Source organism: Hydra viridissima, unplaced genomic scaffold (genome assembly GCF_058129835.1).
Source record: "Hydra viridissima isolate aposymbiotic clone 2 unplaced genomic scaffold, HvirCarnegie_v1 scaffold_8, whole genome shotgun sequence".
Taxonomy (NCBI): domain Eukaryota; kingdom Metazoa; phylum Cnidaria; class Hydrozoa; order Anthoathecata; family Hydridae; genus Hydra; species Hydra viridissima.
The window spans coordinates 12,645,982-12,662,012 of record NW_028324307.1 but is presented as its reverse complement, the minus strand read 5'-3'; the positions used below and the strand labels follow the sequence as shown (position 1 = coordinate 12,662,012).

The following is a 16,031-nucleotide window of genomic DNA, read 5'->3' as shown; positions in this document are numbered from 1 at the left end:
TTTAACCTTTCACCTTTAATAACTTTTTTTGCAGATATGGGATCGGTGGGGACTTTAAATATTTTATTTGTAATAATTTCCTAAAGGTATGTACCAATTTTCAGCTTTATGCGAATTATTGTAAATTGAAATGTTTATTTTGACAGGATTATTATGATTGCTCCTCAAAAAGTCGAAATTAAAAAATTCGTTAAAACGCAAATAATCGTCTTTTTTAAAACAATATCGTGGTGACAAAAAGTAAGAGGACAGCTTTGATAGTAAAAGTGAATCATTATTTTAAAATATTGTGTAATTTTCTTTAATTTCTCTTGAGGCTTACTTATGTATAGCAAAAGACCAAAAAAGTGATTGGATAACAACAAAAGCATACCTACGTTTTGTATTTATTTGTATTAAACAATTTCAGAATCCATTTCACTTTGCATTTTTGTATTCGAGTTTATACTGAATAAATTGCTGCAATTTGGCTTCATAAGTGAAAGAAACGATGTTTATTAAACCGTTGTACCCACGTAATTTCTGGAAAGTAGTCCAGAATCATTACACGGTTTTTGAGCCCATCATTACATTTAATATAGATTTCGTTCGATGCCAAATTGTTTCCACATGTTCGTAGTAACTCCTGTGAAAAGATCAACAAAATGGAGTCAAAGTGTATTCTTTTTTCTTTTCTTTTTTGTTAAAGAATTTTCAAGAGTTAAACCTTTGTTAAATCTACTTTGCTTATATTTATGCTTAAACTTTAAAAAAAACTTTTTACTAAAAAAAAAGACGAATATTAGCATTTTAATGAGAACTTTTAGACTATCAACTTAGAATTAGAGAACTTTGCGTTGGCTAAAAGTTAAAGTGGATACCATTTTACTTCATTTAACACCACGACAAATTTTTGCTCAACACTATCTAGAAGATGTCGAATTCAAGATAGTTGAGTTAAAGGAACTCAAGAAAGGTGGTAGTAATTCAAGAAAGGGAGTAGAAACTCAAGAAAAAGAGTAGAGTTTTAAGAAAGACGGGGATTCAATGAATTCAAGAAAGGTGGTGGTTTTGTTCCAGCCATCCCTTCTAAGTCCTAAAAAGAAAGGTGGTGGTTTTGTTTCAGCCTTCTAAGTCTTAAAAAAAGGATGGCGTTTAATATAACTCAATGAAGAAAATTTTTATGTTGTGAAAAGAGAATAAAGCATCATATAAACTTCGCGGACGAATACTTCATTTCCCAGTATTTATAATTTCAGGAGATTCAAGAGACATTTTTTTCACTGGATTATAATTAGTTTATAATTAAAACAGTTTATAATTAAAAAAGAAAATTTTGTTTTTAAACAAAGGAATTTTTTAGTTATTATTCCCAACTGGAATACAGCTGTGTTATAAATGATGGACCAGATTCTAAGCGAGCAAATGGTATTCATCAGCAAGTAGGTTTTTAAATAAAATAAGGAATTCTTTGTTTTCTATTGAAGAAATTTTGAGTAAAGATGCATTGCATCTTTATTCAAAATCTCGATCAGTATAGTTTGACCTTGTAGAAAAGTTGAGTATTAAATAGGATGACATTTTGTGAACTTTAGGAATATATAAAAATACTATTAATATAATGCTGATTAGATCGACTCTTTATTTTGTTCCGTTGAAAGTATTGCACAATAGCATTCAATAAAATCAGTTAATTTTTTTTTTTTCAGAAGTATTAAGTAACTTTATACATCATTAAAATTTGTTACTCCAAGGGCTTTCATCGCTTAAAATGCATAAAAAGTTCTATTTTAATAAACTTTAAACTATTATCATAGGATTGCAGTACTCTGATGGTTAGTTATTTTCAACTTTGTACTTTCTTGCCTAGATCTTGTTTCATATTATTTTACTATTATCCAGGTAGCTGAAATGTTCAAAGCACTTTTAATAAATATCAATAAGTCATTATGCAAATACTTGTTTTTTAATCATTTATTTTCTATGATTATTGATATAGTGTATGGCGAAGCAACAAATGTTCAAACAAAAGAAAAAAAAGTTTTAACGATTGTGCTAGAGTGTCGTTTCTGAAGTCAAAAAGTTTTTTCAGTAAGTAAAGTAGTGTAGATTTTCAAAGAAATGTGATAGAAGGATTAAACAAATCATACTTCAGTGTGAAAAGCTTGTTGGATTAATAACGTCATGTAAAATAAAAAACATTTCAATATTTCAATGCAAAACTGTTACTTCCTTCTAAATGATACCGTCACATTTTAAAACGTATCAGAAATAATTGTATTACTGAAAAGTTACTATGTTTAAAATATATATTGCCGACTAATAATGATGCTGTGTGACTTGCATCAACTTCATGCTACTGATCATTGATTTGTAAAGCTGTCACCTTTAAAACAAAAAACTGTCGACAAAACCTATTGAGTGACAAAATAATGGATTATTTTTTTTAAGTTTTTTGTGATGAAACAGTTACATCATTTTTTGTAACTTAGGAAAATGATGTTTGATAATACAAGTTTCATCTGTAATTGGAGCAACAATGTAAACCAACATGATCTTTAGATTCCTGCAAAATCAACATTTAAGAACCTATTTTTTGACATTAAGTTTAATGTTTAATAATTAACAGGTAGTGATACTTTAATAGAAGTTAATGTTATTCAAATAAGAGCAGTCTTTAAAAACTTGTTTAAACCAGAGTATCATGCGTCAGCTTGTCGACGCACTAGTCATAATTGCAGCACGTAATTCCTTATGAATCAAGTTGATTGTTAAACCAATAAACATTTATTTTTGAGTTTTTTGATTCGTAAATGGTTTAGCTAAATAAAATTTACTCAAGAGTGAAAGGGAGTCAAATCTCAAAATGATATCAGCAGCTTGAGCTACTTAAAAGACAAAAGCTGGCTTTAGAGAAATCAGTATATGAACTATCATCAAAACATCATGAGTCATAAACAAAAAGGGCATGCTTAAATGTCTTTTTTAAATTTATATTCCAATGGAAATTTGCTATCCTCGATATCCAAAGATATATTAACTAAAAAGATAACGCGGAAACTTTCAAATAGATTTTTAAAATAATAGTTGAACTAGCTATTCTGACTCTTTGTACAATTCCACTGAGTTTAAAAAGTTTTTGTTCACAATGAAATATGAAATAAAAAAGTAAACCAACATTTCGTCTTCTCAAAGAGGAGGGGTGTTCGATAAGTTGAAGAGCTTCGATCATGAAATGTAGCCGACGGGATCCGACCACAAAATAAAATTAACTTTTTCTCGTCCCTTTTTCTGGGTTTAAAGTATGGTTTTTAATTCCCTTATGCCTGCAATAAATTTAATTTGGCGGTTGTTCCAAAAAGGTTTTCTATTTTTTTATAGCATTTTAATTTTATCGCTTTATTTTTATCGCTTTTCTAGCTTGTTCCTCGTTCGCGTTTGAAAATTGTTAATTTTAAAACCATATTCAAATCTGAAGCCATTTCTTTTGTTTACAAAGCCAAGTATTAGAAATAATTTAAATTTTGTTTTATTTAATAAATGACGTACAACGCATTTATTGCGATATGATTGTAAATTCTAGCAACAGCTTTGAACTCTCAGAATAACTTTGACATTACAACAATGAATGCAATAAGTGAAAAGTTATTCGAATAACAGGTTATGGTTTACTTAGTAGAAGGGAGATTACTTCATGGTTGTAGTTTTTCAGTGGGCTTTTTTCCTAGTACTGACTCAAATACCACAGGTCATCATTTTACTTTAATTAAATGTAATAGAAAATTTTAAGGTAAATAAAAAACATGCTTTCTTTCTGCGTGTTGATCAAGCAGCTCACAAGTGATCCCTTGATTTGCTCACTTCCCATCCTCCATCCTCCCTTCTCCTTCCAACTAGCACTAATGACGGAGAGACAGAAAACTTTGTTCCGAGAAAATTCCGAAAATAATCATTAAATCAAATTATTATCGGCCACTTGGAGGTTAAAAGTTATAAAAGTTAACATAACCAATCTTTAAAATGCCTCTCTCTTTTTTATGTTTACGGCTATGTAACATTCGCTTCATAAAAGCAAAATTGTTTTTTAAGCATTAACAAAAAAATATATAAGTTTTGCCATGACCACTTCATTCATAATCGAGATAAGCATGAAGTTTGTTAAACTTTCCCAAACAATTGGCCATTAAACTTTGTACTCCATTTGTAACTTATTGATAAGCTTTTTTATGTAAAAGTACTTTTATTGCTTAAAGTAGCTTATCGAGTTGACGTTAACAGCATTTTTAAGATTTTTACGAAAAACATCAAGGCTGTAACGTGTTTAAATAAATAGTTGGCTTTTGATCAAGCTCAATTTTTAACGTAATCTGAATATTAGGATTAAATGGAGTATTCTTCAAATATCTCCATCTTCAATTCCTGAATAAGCTCAAAAAGAAACAAAAACTACTAATTTATTTATTTATTTTTTTTCTTGTTAGAGACAAGAAAAATAAAAGATTCTAATAAAACAATTTATTTAAAACAACTATACAGTTATTGATACATAATTATAAAATAAAAAATAATTATACAATTATTGTCATATGATTATAAAATAAAAAAATAATTTTATAATAAAACAATTGATTTAAAATATATATATATTTGTTTTAGTATACACATAATTGAATGAATTAGCAGTCCGTTAAAAAGTAAAACCAGCATAAGAATCTAAAGTTGCATCCGAGGAATCGAAAATATTTGAATATACGCTGAGTGTAATCTTATTATAAACTATAACACTTTTGCTAGTATTTATAATTAATAATAAATAATAAATCAATTATACTTTTATCACTAATATCAATATTTTATGGCTTTAATTTTATAAACTAAATTGATAAAGTTTTCTTAAAAAAACGAAATTTATAGCAGACGAAGAAAGTAAAATATTTTTTTAAAACATTATTTTAATTTCAATTGAACGCACCATGAAACTGATTGGTCAAGGGAAAGAAATCTCTTTTTAAACAATGTTGAGCTTTTTGCTCGGAGAATGCAGACAGCTATGATTACCTTATGGTAAATTTCTTGTGGTAAAATCATTATGGCAAAATCCTTATGGATAAATCCTTATGGTGAAAAGCTTAAAAATGATCTTCGCAATCATTTTCGAAAGGAAATTCATTTCAACTTTAAGGAAAAAAGATATTATTACATTAGAAAGTGTATAAATGTTATAACTTGCTTAAAATCATGGGTAAAAAGCCAAGTGTAAAAAAAAATCTTATATAAATAACTACAGCAATTAGAGAAATCGAAGGATCTCTGGATTTATTTTGGATAGGTTCAGCTGAAATTTTAAAACAATTGCTAATTTCCACTGATTTTTTCAATGAATAATCAAAACCTTGAAAAAAAAGCAACATTAACAAAAAAAAAAACTTTGGAATCGTTTTCACCCTGATTCGTAAACAACCAAGAAACTGCAACTAAAATTGATTGACTTCTAGTGTAAAAAGAACTCTAAAAGAAACATCGCTCACCCCACGACAATAAAATCCTCATCTGCTGAGGGTTTAATGCATTTCGTAATAAATAAGAGAAATTCATTTCAAAATTTTTAAAGAGAAAACGTTAGTTTAGCTCATTCAATTCTTTACGTAACTTCTTCATTTAGGTAAGATCATTTGTTAAATGCTTTAATCGCAATACTAAAATTTTTTTTTTTTTGTATAATTAATTTTTTTTTTTTAATGCTGACTACTATTTATTTGCGATATATGTTTTTCCGTCGTAATATAAAATTTTACATTATTCATCAAACTTTTTTTTACAGATTGAAGAGAACAAATGCAGCAGCCTGCCCTAATCTTCGTTTTACTATTTTGTGGAAGAGCAGCTTGATGAGATCTATATTTCAGTAATGAAAAAATTCAAAGAAATAAATAAACAAAAGTCAAAAATTTCAAATGAAACAAAAAATCAACGGACAATCCTTAAGTATTTATAAGAATCTAGGAATTCTTACGGCTGAAACATCGTTAAACATTTTCTTAATAGTAACGTTTACCCAATAAACACCAGTCATCCATTGAAATCAAAACTGTTCTAACCGTAAATAAATGTTAAATAATAAGAAAGAAAATGATTCAAGATAATTTTTTTTTTTCTGTATTAGGCTTTTCAAGTTTTAGCTGAGTAAAACAAAATAAAAATATTTACGGGTCAATAGAAAACCGAAATCGAAAGCGAAAAAAAACCTCGAAACCTCAATGCTCTGGGTTCGAGCCCTTAGAGCAATCTCTCAAGTTGCCCTATTAATCCGGTTATAACAATTTTTTAGAATTTTGCATTTATACGACAAAAAAAATTTTCTCTCTGCAAATAATAAGGTTTCTAAGAACTTGGAACCATAATAGACTTCTCTCGTCTAAGAAAAAGCCAACTGCTAATATCGATAATATCGACATTAATCTCATTAGCTCAATAATATCGATATTAGCAGATATCGAGATTAATATGATTAAATGTGGAGGTGAAATAATATGATTTATGTGGGGTTGAAATGAATTCTCTCTGCATATAGGTGATTTTACAATTTATATTTTTAAAGTAAAATAAACTTTATAATATAAACTAAATTAAAAAAAAATTCATTTCAATAAAATTATAGTTGACAAACCACTGCATTTTGGTTAAATTATGTGGAAGTACAAAATAGGTCATTATATAAAGGGTTCAAGCAGATACATCTAATTTTTTTCAAAGGGTAACTGGCACCACTCTAGATCCGCCTAAATTTTAACTTGTAATAAATTAAAAATTATATTGTCATTAAATTTGCTAAATCATTACTTCGTAATATTTCTTCAATTAAAATTTGTTTAAATTTTTCAAAATTTAAAGAAAAGAAATCTGCGTCCTCATTAGCGTCCAGTGGTTTATAAGGTCCCTGGAAAAAATACTGCTAAGAAAGAAAGAAATTTTGCTTCCTATAAAATTTAGAAGAACATTTTAATAAAGTTTCTCTTTAATTTTATTTTCTTTATTTAAAATCTTTTATTTAATTTAATTTTGATCCTGGAAACAAATGAAATGTAAGAATCCTTCGGAGGATACTTTGATGAAACCTCCCTTTGACACAATTCATTTTCTAAAATGCATCCTTTAATGAATTATTAATATATTTTCCTCTTAAACAATCCTTTTCAATATTTTTCCAGACACTTCTACTTAAAATGTCAAAAAAAAAACAAAACAACAACAGCAAATAAAAAAAAAATTCGATTCAAGAATTAAATTAGAATTGTTTAACCAGTTATAAATCCAACATATTTAAGTGGGTTTTATTAAGATATTTAAGTGGATCTTATTAAACGATACCAATGCTGATCGTTGTTTTAAACTCATCAACATATTATTCTATAATCTACACATATTTTTTTAGAAACAAAATAAACGATTTATAATAATACAATTTTTAAAAAATTTTTTTAAAGATGCAGTATTTAAGTTTTATGAAAAAACTTACCTTTAAAGTAAAAAGAGAAATGTTCTGACACCATGGCCGAACTTACGCTGGCTCTCATAAACTTACAAAAAGGAAAAATCGTGCTGATTTTTTGCCAACCGGATATGACTAAAATTTTAACATTAAAAAAAGAGGAAAGAAAAGTTGAACTTAAAATTTCATATAACTTTTAAGAGGTATGGTTTATTATCCGACAAGCCTAAATACCTTCAGGTTCCTTCGGTCAATTTACTCCTGAAAGATTCAAGAAACAAAGAATACAAAGCTGTTGAAAGAAAACTTTAGCGTAAGAAACTTAACGCATAGCTTAAGCAGACAATAGAATTTAAAACAAAAATATTTCTTGTTAATCTTAAGTTCAATTATGACCTAGTGATGTAAGCACCATATGGTGTTCTTGATTAAAAGCAAACATGGATCATAAATATACGCATGCGTATTTACACAAAATTTACTTGGTTTTCTAAGACGAAATTTTACAGATGGAAAGGGCGCTTAAAAGTCCCTAATGTATCAACGAAATATAAATCATACTAAATTCATGCCGATCTGGTGTTTAAACAAAATGTTGATTTGAGAGCTTGTTTTTTTCTTTTAATGATTGTGTTTCCCTTATCTTTTTTTACATAATAATAAAAGGGAACAATTTTTTAGTGCTCTTGCTTTATTAAAATAGATTTTGCGAGTGTACTTGTGATTAGCTGAAGTTCTCGAGTTTTAACTATGAGAAAAAAAAAAAAAAAAAAGAAAGATTTTCTGTAATCATGCTAATAAAAAAAACCTACATCAAAAATAACCAGTACATTTTTAGCTTAGAATCTAAGAAATAGTTTAATCATAAATGGGGATGTGGAGTTAATTAGGTCTTTTTCCTCAAATAGTAATATATATATATTATATATGAACTTTACTATTTTATATGTGTCTGTGTGTGTGTGTGTGTGTATATATATATATATATATATATATATATATATATATATATATATATATATATATATATATATATGTATGTATGTATACATATATATATATACACACACACATATATATATACAAACACCTTTATTTCAGTGTAATACAAATAAATACAAGTAGTCAATGGGGGAAATCTTTATCAGCTAACATCTTTGCCAATACATTAGTGGATTTATAGAATGGCTGATCGTTTGTACATGTATAGGTCAATTTTTTATTTTTCTCATGTAACTACTTTTTTTTTTTTTAAATTATATCAAAGGTTGTTATAGAGTTTCATAGTAACCTTAGTAGAGATTTACTTTTCCTAATAATAGCAATCTCTAATTTTAATTATTTAGCTGACTAGAAAGAACAAAAGTTTTTTCATGAATATTTTTTAAAATAATTTTTTGTAGATGTAAAATAATCTAGGTGTTGGATAATTAGTTAAATACAGATCTTGATCATAGCTAGTTCTTTTAAAACGCTGTTTAATAAAAGGTAAAACAAAAGTTGTAGCTTGATGTAGAATTAGATTTACTTTGCAAGTGTTTATATCTTATCAAGTTGTGATGCTTTAAGTGAAAAGGAAAAGTTTTCTGAGTTTTTCAGCTCTGTGTTTATTTAAAATTAGAAACATAGTATCAACAAAAATTAACTCTTAAAGAAAATAAAAGAGACTAGTAAAGTAGTTGTTAGTGACATTAAATAAAAACTTGTTACTAGACAACAGAAAGTACTATCATGTTCTTTTTAGTTTTAAACTTGTGGTTAAAAGAATTTTAAACTGTTTAGTTTCAAAATTCTTCTACTGATACTTATTTACATGGTACTCTTATTCTGTCATATTTTGTTATTTTTATCTAGTATTTTTAAAAGGTTTTAACATTTTACAACGGATCAAAATTTTATAAAAAGCTGATGAAAAGATATGAGTTATGATAAATTATAAATACTCTCAGTTTTTAATTTGAATTACGAACTTTGATTAGATTTGTCCTTGCATTTTTGTTTGAGGATTTTTTCTCTTAAAAAATGAGTCATACAGAAAAAATAACTAGGAAAAAAGGATTATGAGGAAAGAAGTGTACTATTTAGAGAAATCCATGGTTGGGCTAATGGCATAGTACTTAACTGAGTTTAAAAGTTTAGTTTATAGTATAATAATCATCCAAACTCAATCATTACAACTTATAAAAAGATAATTATTTTATGTGAAATAACTCTCTAATCTTTATGTTAGTTTTTATGATGCTAAATCTTCAATATAAAATTTTTGTATTAATTTGAAAAAAATGATTGCTTAAATTGAGGTTGTTCATTTTAGAATTGATTTAAAATAACGTTGAAAATTTATACGAGTTTTTATTTGTAGTTGGTACCATGGTGATATTAATAGATCTGCATGTGAAAGCATTCTTATGACACAGAAACCTGGATATTTTCTTGTGCGTGACAGTTCTTCTTGTAAAGGAGGCTATGTTCTTTCTGTCAGGTATATACAACTTTTTTTAAAATATAGTTTATTTAAATAAAATAAAATGAGAACTGATTAAATTATTGATTTAGTTAATAGTATTATTTTAAAAGTTCTTCTTGTTCTTAAATTGTAATTTAAAATACCATACTGTTATAATTCAAAATGCTATATTTTAATGCCCTGTGGCTTTCAGTACCATTAAAACTTCAAATGTTAAGTTTAATGCTTATTTATTTATTTCATAAAAATGCATGATAAAATAAATAGTTTTAGTTCCGTATTTAAAACATAAAGTTTGGAGTTTTAATCGATGCAGTTTTGAGAACTTTGCTAATACATTTTCTTACCAAGCACAAATGTCATTATCATAAAATTGTGATGTCAATTTTCTAGTAAGTTAACATTTAATCTTGCAAATTCCTGTTAAAATAGAGCATAGCAATATACTAAAGTATTCAAAACATGCATATGATTGAATGTATCATTGTTAGACATTTTTAATGATCAAAAGCTAAACGAATGTAGGTGAAACAACAACAAAATTGCAACCTATCCATTACTTTTGTTTTAAATTTAGTTTGGGTTCAAATCTAATAATTTAAATCCAAGCTGAATTTGAAAATAATAATAATAATAATAATATAATAGTAATAATAATAATAATAATAATAATAATAATAATAATAATAATAATAATAATAATAATAATAATAATAATAATAATAATAATAATAATAATAATAATAATAATAATAGTAATAATAATAATAATAATAATAATAATGATGATAATAATAATAATAATAACAATAATAATAATAATAATAATACTATGTTCAGCTCACCTATTATTATGATCACCCTGCCTGATGATGATATCATGTAGCCATCTTGCAACATTTGCATAACAAAGCAATTGCTATACTTTTCAAATATAAATCATTTCACAAAAACCTTGCTTTCTGTGTCTGTTACATCAAAGTTGCTTTTCTTGCTTAAAATTTCTTGCTTCTACAAGTTCATAATAACTTAACCTTGAAATTAAGATTGTTTTTACATTTATTGTGTTTTTTGGGGACGTTTTAGACCCTGAATAACAATTTATACAACCTATCTTGTTATGAGTTTTAAGAGTATTTCTTTTGTAGTTTTTACAAATTGAAAATCTTGCTATTTCTCTGTTGTAAATTCTGTAGCTGCCAACCTTTATACTTATATCTAGCACTTAATTGCTCATATACTGCTTTTTAATCCATATATTTGAATATTAACTTTCTGATTTTCTTAAAATCTCATAAAAATCTTTAAAAGTGACCAAACTTATTAATATTGATATTGTTATGAATTTTCAAAGAGAATAAACATTAGTTAACATAACTAATGTTTATTCTCTTTGAAATTTTATTCAAAGAGAATAAACATTAGTTAACATAACTTACATTTATAAAGTAGCCATCATTAACAGTTGGTTTTAGGAAAGAATTTTGAATTAAAACTAGCTTCAAGTTTCTTTTTTTTTTTTGTAACTGAATATAAAAAAAAACCTTCCAGTCTTTTTATTTTTTCTTTTTATATAAATTTGCTAAATTAAATTATACAAGTTATTTGTTTTCAAAGCCCACATACCATTTGAAGAAAATAATTTTTTGAATTAAAATTCACTTTTTTATAACACTTAGAAAAATAACACTTTACATTCTTTTTTAAAAAAAAAACAAAACAGTCAAAAGTTTGTTAAATATAAAGTCTCATACTTTCCTGATTTTCAAAAGAGTTAGGATTTTGAATAAATTGATTTCTAACTGAACTGTGAAATAAGTTTTTTGGCATCATGTAACTCATATCAAAGTCCTATAATAATTATATGTAAGCTGTTTTATAGATGCATGTATACCTAATATCCTGAGCTTTACATAAGTTACATGGATTCAGGGAATGCTTCAATGTTAAAAGATTAATCTGAATGTTTGATTTTTTTAAATTCAAAAATGTTTGTAAGATAACAGTTGCTGTTCAGCCATAAAAAAAAAAATTATTTCTTAAGATTAGTAAGAAAGGTAGTTTTGCACATGTTTATTTCTTTAGATTTTTTTTTTAGTTTATTTTTCATATTTTGTAGTTTATTATTTTTCTATATATTTTTCAGATTACTGTTGGTTATAATTTTTTTCCCTTTAGTGAAAACAACAAAGTGAGTCATTATATTATTACAAACAAAAATTCTCAGTATCAAATAGGTGACCAGACATTTAATGATCTTCCTGAAATTGTGGAATTTTACAAAAGACATTTTCTAGACACAACCACTCTTGTAGAATCTGTAAGTGTTTTAAAATTTTTTCATTTTTATTTTCCTATATGTAGTTTTACAGATAATCAGTATATAAAAAAAATTTAGATATTTTTTTAAAAATAAAGACAAATCCTCATCCATTTAATATCATAAATTAAATTTTCAAATAATCTGTAACTGATTTTCTTTTTCAGGCACCTCGTGTTGTGGAATCAACGCCAGCTGTGAGTCTAAATTTTACTCCTCAACCACAAGAAATTAAAGTTAAAGCCAGATACAACTTCCCAGGAAATGTTAGTTTTATACTGTTTTATATTAAAAAAATTTTTTCTTGTCTCAAATGACCAAAAAGTTCCTTTAACAATTTCCCTAACTAAACTCTATAATAGAAGATGTGACAGAGATTCTCTTTTAACAGAGATAACTTGTTTTTTGTCTTGTCTCAAATGACCAAAAAGTTCCTTTAACAACTTCCCTAACTAAACTCTATAACAGAAGATGTGACAGAGATTCTCTTTTAACAGAGATAACAGAAATATGTATACATATATAAAAATAACAGTTATTTTTCTGTAGGACCCTGAAGACCTTCCTTTTAAGAAAAATGATATTCTGACTGTGCTGAAAAAAGAAGAGCAGCAATGGTGGATGGCAAGAGACAGTATGGGAAAAGAAGGAATGATACCTGCAAATTATGTAGAATTGGTAATTTTTTTCCTGAAAAGAATTTTATCTTATACCTTTTGAAGATTTATTTTTGATAATTATGTTTGTTAAAAAGAAAAAAGAATAGAAATAGATATAGAAATCACAAGTTATTTTAACATTAAAGCTAAATATTTTAATCTTTTAGTTACAAAATCGGCTTTCATACCCAGTAAGCAGTAGTTCACCTAGTACAAGATCTCAAAGATCCTCTATTCATAGTGGAGGAGGTGGTTATACTTCACCGGCAAATATTGAGGTATTTTTTCTTTTCAGTTCCTACTTAATTTTATGTTTATAATCAAATTGTTTTGTTTTATTTTTTATTTTTTTGCTTTAAATTCAAAAACAGACGCCAACAGCCAGCTCATCAACTGTACCAGTTATAGCTGAGGCTATGCAAGACCGAACTCCAACCATATACGATCCTTATGAGTTGAAATTTCAAGTAAATTTTAATGCCTATTTTTGTTTTTTAAACAAACTTGTTCTTCCAACTTCTTTTTATTTGGTTTGTTTTTTAGAAAGGTGATCGCATTTTAGTCCAAAGTATGCGTGAAGATGGGACATGGGAGGGCCAGCTAACGAACGGTAAAAAAGGAATATTTCCTTTCACTTACGTCAAAGTAATCTCTAATAAGCCGCAAGACATTGCTGCATGGAAAGCTGCTCTTATCCAAAATTAATGATATAGTTAAAGTAAGTTATATATTATCAAGAGGTCTGGAATCTCTCTGACCTCCTTGTCCTGGAGAAAAGAATCGTATATCTGTGAGCTTTCTATTATTGAACGTGTGAATCGTCAACTCGGATTCCTGGTTTGCTTTAAGCTCCTTTAGTTTAGCGATTGGTGCTGTTTTTCTATTTCTGCAGTTTCACTCAATCTCTCATTTTTCGATGCTCGACATTGTTAAGTTTAATTGTTTCTTGTTATTATCAGAAGCCAACGAAGCAAAAAACATACCAAAACTGAAATGATGTGTGGACTCTTAGCTAGCTAGTAATTAGAGCTGCGTTTCGGGTCAATTGTTGATGCAATTTATTTTATTTTTATACTTTGAACTGGATTGCTATAAATATTAACAATTATTTTCATCTATTTTCCTCACTGTCATTTTAACCTTTGTTGATTTTAAAGTTTACATATTTAAAAAATATGTTGGTCTGATAAAAAAAAAAAAAGTGTGTTCGAAATAATATTATATACTAGAAATTTATTGGGAAAAATAATATAACAAACAGTTTTGAAGTGAAAAATGCTTTTGGTACCAGTTTTGATTGTGTTTTTTTATTTTCATTTTTTTTTTGTACGGTAGTTTATATGATATAATTATTACGATCGATTTCTTAGTTAATTCTTTTTTACTTTTGCGTCCGTATATTTTCCAGGTTCATTCAAAGAAGATCCTACTTTTCAACATGCGAAGCGTTTAATGATCTTTTTTTTCTGTTTCGCGCTCGATCAAAGCTAACTTCCTCTAAAAGAGTAAATATATGTAGCTGTTGCGAGATTTTGTAGGGTTTTGCAAACTCGGTATAACATCGCAACAAAGTTATCTTTTTAGCTACAAATAGAATTTGATAAAAAATTTTCTTGTTTTTTTTTTTGCTTGTTTTTTTGTTTTTTTTTGTTTTTTTATATTTTAATAGCGTTATTTTACATTGTATTCGTCAGTCGTTCTTCTCGATGCTGCTGTGATAAATATTTTCCTTGTTATATTGTAAATTTGTAAATCTCTTTCGATAATTTTTGAAAATAATTTTATAAATTTTACCTGCTTTTTATTGCATTATGTTTCCACTTTTGTTTTATATCAAATTCTGTATTTGATTTGGTTATTGGAACACAACGAAATCGGACCCGGCAGATTAGTGAATAAAGTTTACAGACTTTTCAAGTTAGTAAATTTAATTGTTAAAAGAAGATGCAGTTTCTTTTCAGACATCTTAAATTTTTCATTCTTAAAAAAATCGACCTTCAGACCCAACCTTCAGCCATTCAAAGTTTTTAATTTTTACAAAATTACTTTTGAATGATTAGGTAAATGTTAACACAAATTCATTGAAAATCAAGTGCAGGCTATATTGAAAAAGATTGACCAATTTTTGTAACATCGGTAGCTAAAAAGAATGACACGAAGCTTTTGCAGAAAGATTACAATTTAATACAACTGTAATTTAAAATTAAAAAAATTTTTTTATTTATTTTTCGTTTCTCATTCACACTTAAGCAGATTAATTTTGTTGACAATTAGCAACAACAATGAGGTTGACAACAATGAGGGGTTTTTACGTTGTGCAGACGCTGCAGTGACTCAAAACAAATGGCTATGAACCCCTCACAACTTTTTTGTAAAAATAGTGCCCTTTTTTTGATATTAATAGATTAAAATGATTATTTATTTAAAAAGTAAAAACTGTTTTTTCATATAAGTTATATTTTATATTTCATGGATAAGAAAAGTTAAAAAACTTTAATATCATTTTTAAAGAAATTTGCAAAATGAAAGATTTTTATTTAGTAAAAATGGAGACTTTTTAATCTAAGTAAAAGTCTATATTTACTTTTAAGATAATTTTTATTTAACTTTATATATTTCAAATATATTAAAAAAAAAAAAAAAAATTGCAATCTGATTTTTTTGTTCAAATTAGAAGAATTTTCTAAGATAATATGGAACATATGCATACTTTTCTGTTTTAAATATCAGCTAAAAAACTGTTCAAACGAGTTCCAAGGAGATTTTTTTTTTTTCAGTTAACTAACACCATTACTTTTAGAATATAAAGGGATTGCTGCGGTCACCTGCGGAATAGGGAGTTATTAAAGAAATAAAAATGTCAGTAAATCCATAAAAACCTTGTTTTCCACCATTTTTTAATAGCAGTTTATTATATCAAAACAAATGAAAATGGCGGAAAAAAAGGTTTTTATGGACTCATTGACATTTTTATTTCTTGAATTTCAGTTTTTTACTTGCATAACTTGTTTTAGTATATCAAATACAAGTTCAAGAAACATATTTTTGTCATCACTTAAAAGTTTGTTAAAATGTTTATTGTTAATTTTGAACAGTGATTTATTATTTGCTAAGTAC

The 16,031-nt window shown here is 26.6% G+C and overlaps 2 protein-coding genes across 2 annotated transcripts in view; one reads left to right on the top strand and one right to left on the bottom strand.

Moving 5' to 3' along the window:
* The window catches only part of LOC149885185 (uncharacterized), a 47,869-nt gene extending 45,552 nt beyond the window's left edge, over nt 1-2,317 (bottom strand). Inside the window, exon 1 of the mRNA XM_090095177.1 lies at nt 2,209-2,317. The gene's annotated coding sequence lies outside the window, so the exon portion shown is untranslated. The remainder of the gene's footprint in view (nt 1-2,208) is intronic.
* Nucleotides 2,318-8,551: 6,234 nt separating this feature from the next.
* On the top strand, nt 8,552-14,872 carry LOC145186887 (crk-like protein). The gene is made up of 8 exons (XM_090095212.1): nt 8,552-8,678; nt 9,831-9,950; nt 12,114-12,255; nt 12,423-12,521; nt 12,805-12,933; nt 13,082-13,192; nt 13,286-13,381; nt 13,458-14,872. Exons 1-8 carry the CDS (start codon nt 8,653-8,655, stop codon nt 13,617-13,619), a joined length of 885 nt encoding a protein of 294 aa, XP_089951338.1. The 5' UTR covers nt 8,552-8,652; the 3' UTR covers nt 13,620-14,872.
* Nucleotides 14,873-16,031: the final 1,159 nt, after the last annotated feature.